This window comes from Otolemur garnettii, unplaced genomic scaffold, assembly GCF_000181295.1.
Source record: "Otolemur garnettii isolate 467f Iridium unplaced genomic scaffold, OtoGar3 scaffold00041, whole genome shotgun sequence".
Taxonomy (NCBI): domain Eukaryota; kingdom Metazoa; phylum Chordata; class Mammalia; order Primates; family Galagidae; genus Otolemur; species Otolemur garnettii.
In genome coordinates, this window is record NW_003852436.1 from 10913816 (window position 1) to 10915141 (window position 1326).

The 1326-nt window shown below is 48.0% G+C and overlaps 1 protein-coding gene across 1 annotated transcript in view; it reads left to right on the forward strand.

Annotated features, from left to right (window-relative positions):
- Positions 1-1212: 1212 nt before the first annotated feature.
- The window catches only part of RPS3A (ribosomal protein S3A), a 5738-nt gene continuing 5624 nt past the window's right edge, over positions 1213-1326 (forward strand). Inside the window, exon 1 of the mRNA XM_023513449.1 lies at positions 1213-1326. Within this exon, the coding sequence (XP_023369217.1) occupies positions 1264-1326 (63 nt within the window). The 5' untranslated portion in view covers positions 1213-1263.

The following is a 1326-nucleotide window of genomic DNA, read 5'->3' on the forward strand; positions in this document are numbered from 1 at the left end:
GCCACAGGCACCGAGCCGCCTCTTTTTTAGAGATGGGGTCTTGCTGTGTTGCCCAGACTGGACTCAACTCCTAGGTTCAAGAGACTGCCTTGGCCTCCCAAGTAGCTACCAGCCAGGCCATCTTACATCTACACCTTCTTAAGTGAATATATACAGTTTCAGGGGTGTTAAATACGTAGTGTATTTATATCGTCATGAAACAAGGACTTGACTTTATTGTACAGGCAACTGAAATTTAGAGAATTATTGAAAAGTCTCAGGAGGAGAGGGTAGGGGTGGTAGGAGATGGAGGCTAGGAGGACTGGGAGGGATTTTAAGATTTAAAAGCTTGTTTAGAGTTGGTTTCTGGGTTGGTCACAGGGTTTTTTGCTGGAGGGGAAGTTAGAGCAGGGAAGTCAACACACCTCTGGCTGAGTACCAAGCCCTCTAAGGGTCAGGTGCTTTCCATCTGCACACTTAACAGGCCACATCTCGCCAGGATGTGCTCTGTTATACCCTCACAGTTAAAAGAAATATTTTGAGTGGCTTGGGTACAAAAACTAAAAACTTTTACAGAGATTGCACTCCACTTTCTAAAAAGATCTTTTTATCCATGTGTAACAGGCATACGGGAAAGTACACAAATACACATACAGCTTGATGAGTATTCACACACAAAAAGCTTTTACTATTATACAAAACGCTACCTGAGATTAATAACCAGCACCCACATCTACAAGGAGAATACTACTAGCGTCCCTGTTGTTACGCTTACTTAATCCTACTAACAGTCGTATCACTAAGCCCACTGTACATATTAAGAAACTTAAGGGCAGAGAGGTCACAGGCAAAGTATTGCTGAAACAAGCATTTGAACCCGGCTCCTATGACTGCAAAGCTCATGCTCTCGAGAATAAACAAGTTTGAGGGTTAGACAAAGAGTTCAACTTTGAACGACGTGAGCGGGCGTGTGCTCCTAATAGACACTTACTTACGTCAGAGCCACCGAAGTCGCACGTAACCAGACGCCGGCCCCTCGGGCCACTTACGCACTCTATTCAGAGCTCAGCCTCCCGGGGAGCCCGCGACGTGCTACGCGGCCTCCCCACACACGAGGGCGCTGTGTCATGTACAGTACGAGGAGTGTCGCTCTCTGTTGTCGCGATATTCTTGCGGCCGGAATGGCGAAAGAGTAAAGGTCACGTAGACGGCGCGCCCCCGACCCGTACTCGTAAGTTCTCGCGCGAGTTACACTTCCGCCCTTTTGGCTCGCTGAGCACCGTCATGGCGGTCGGCAAGAACAAGCGCCTTACGAAAGGCGGCAAAAAGGGAGCCAAGAAGAAAGTG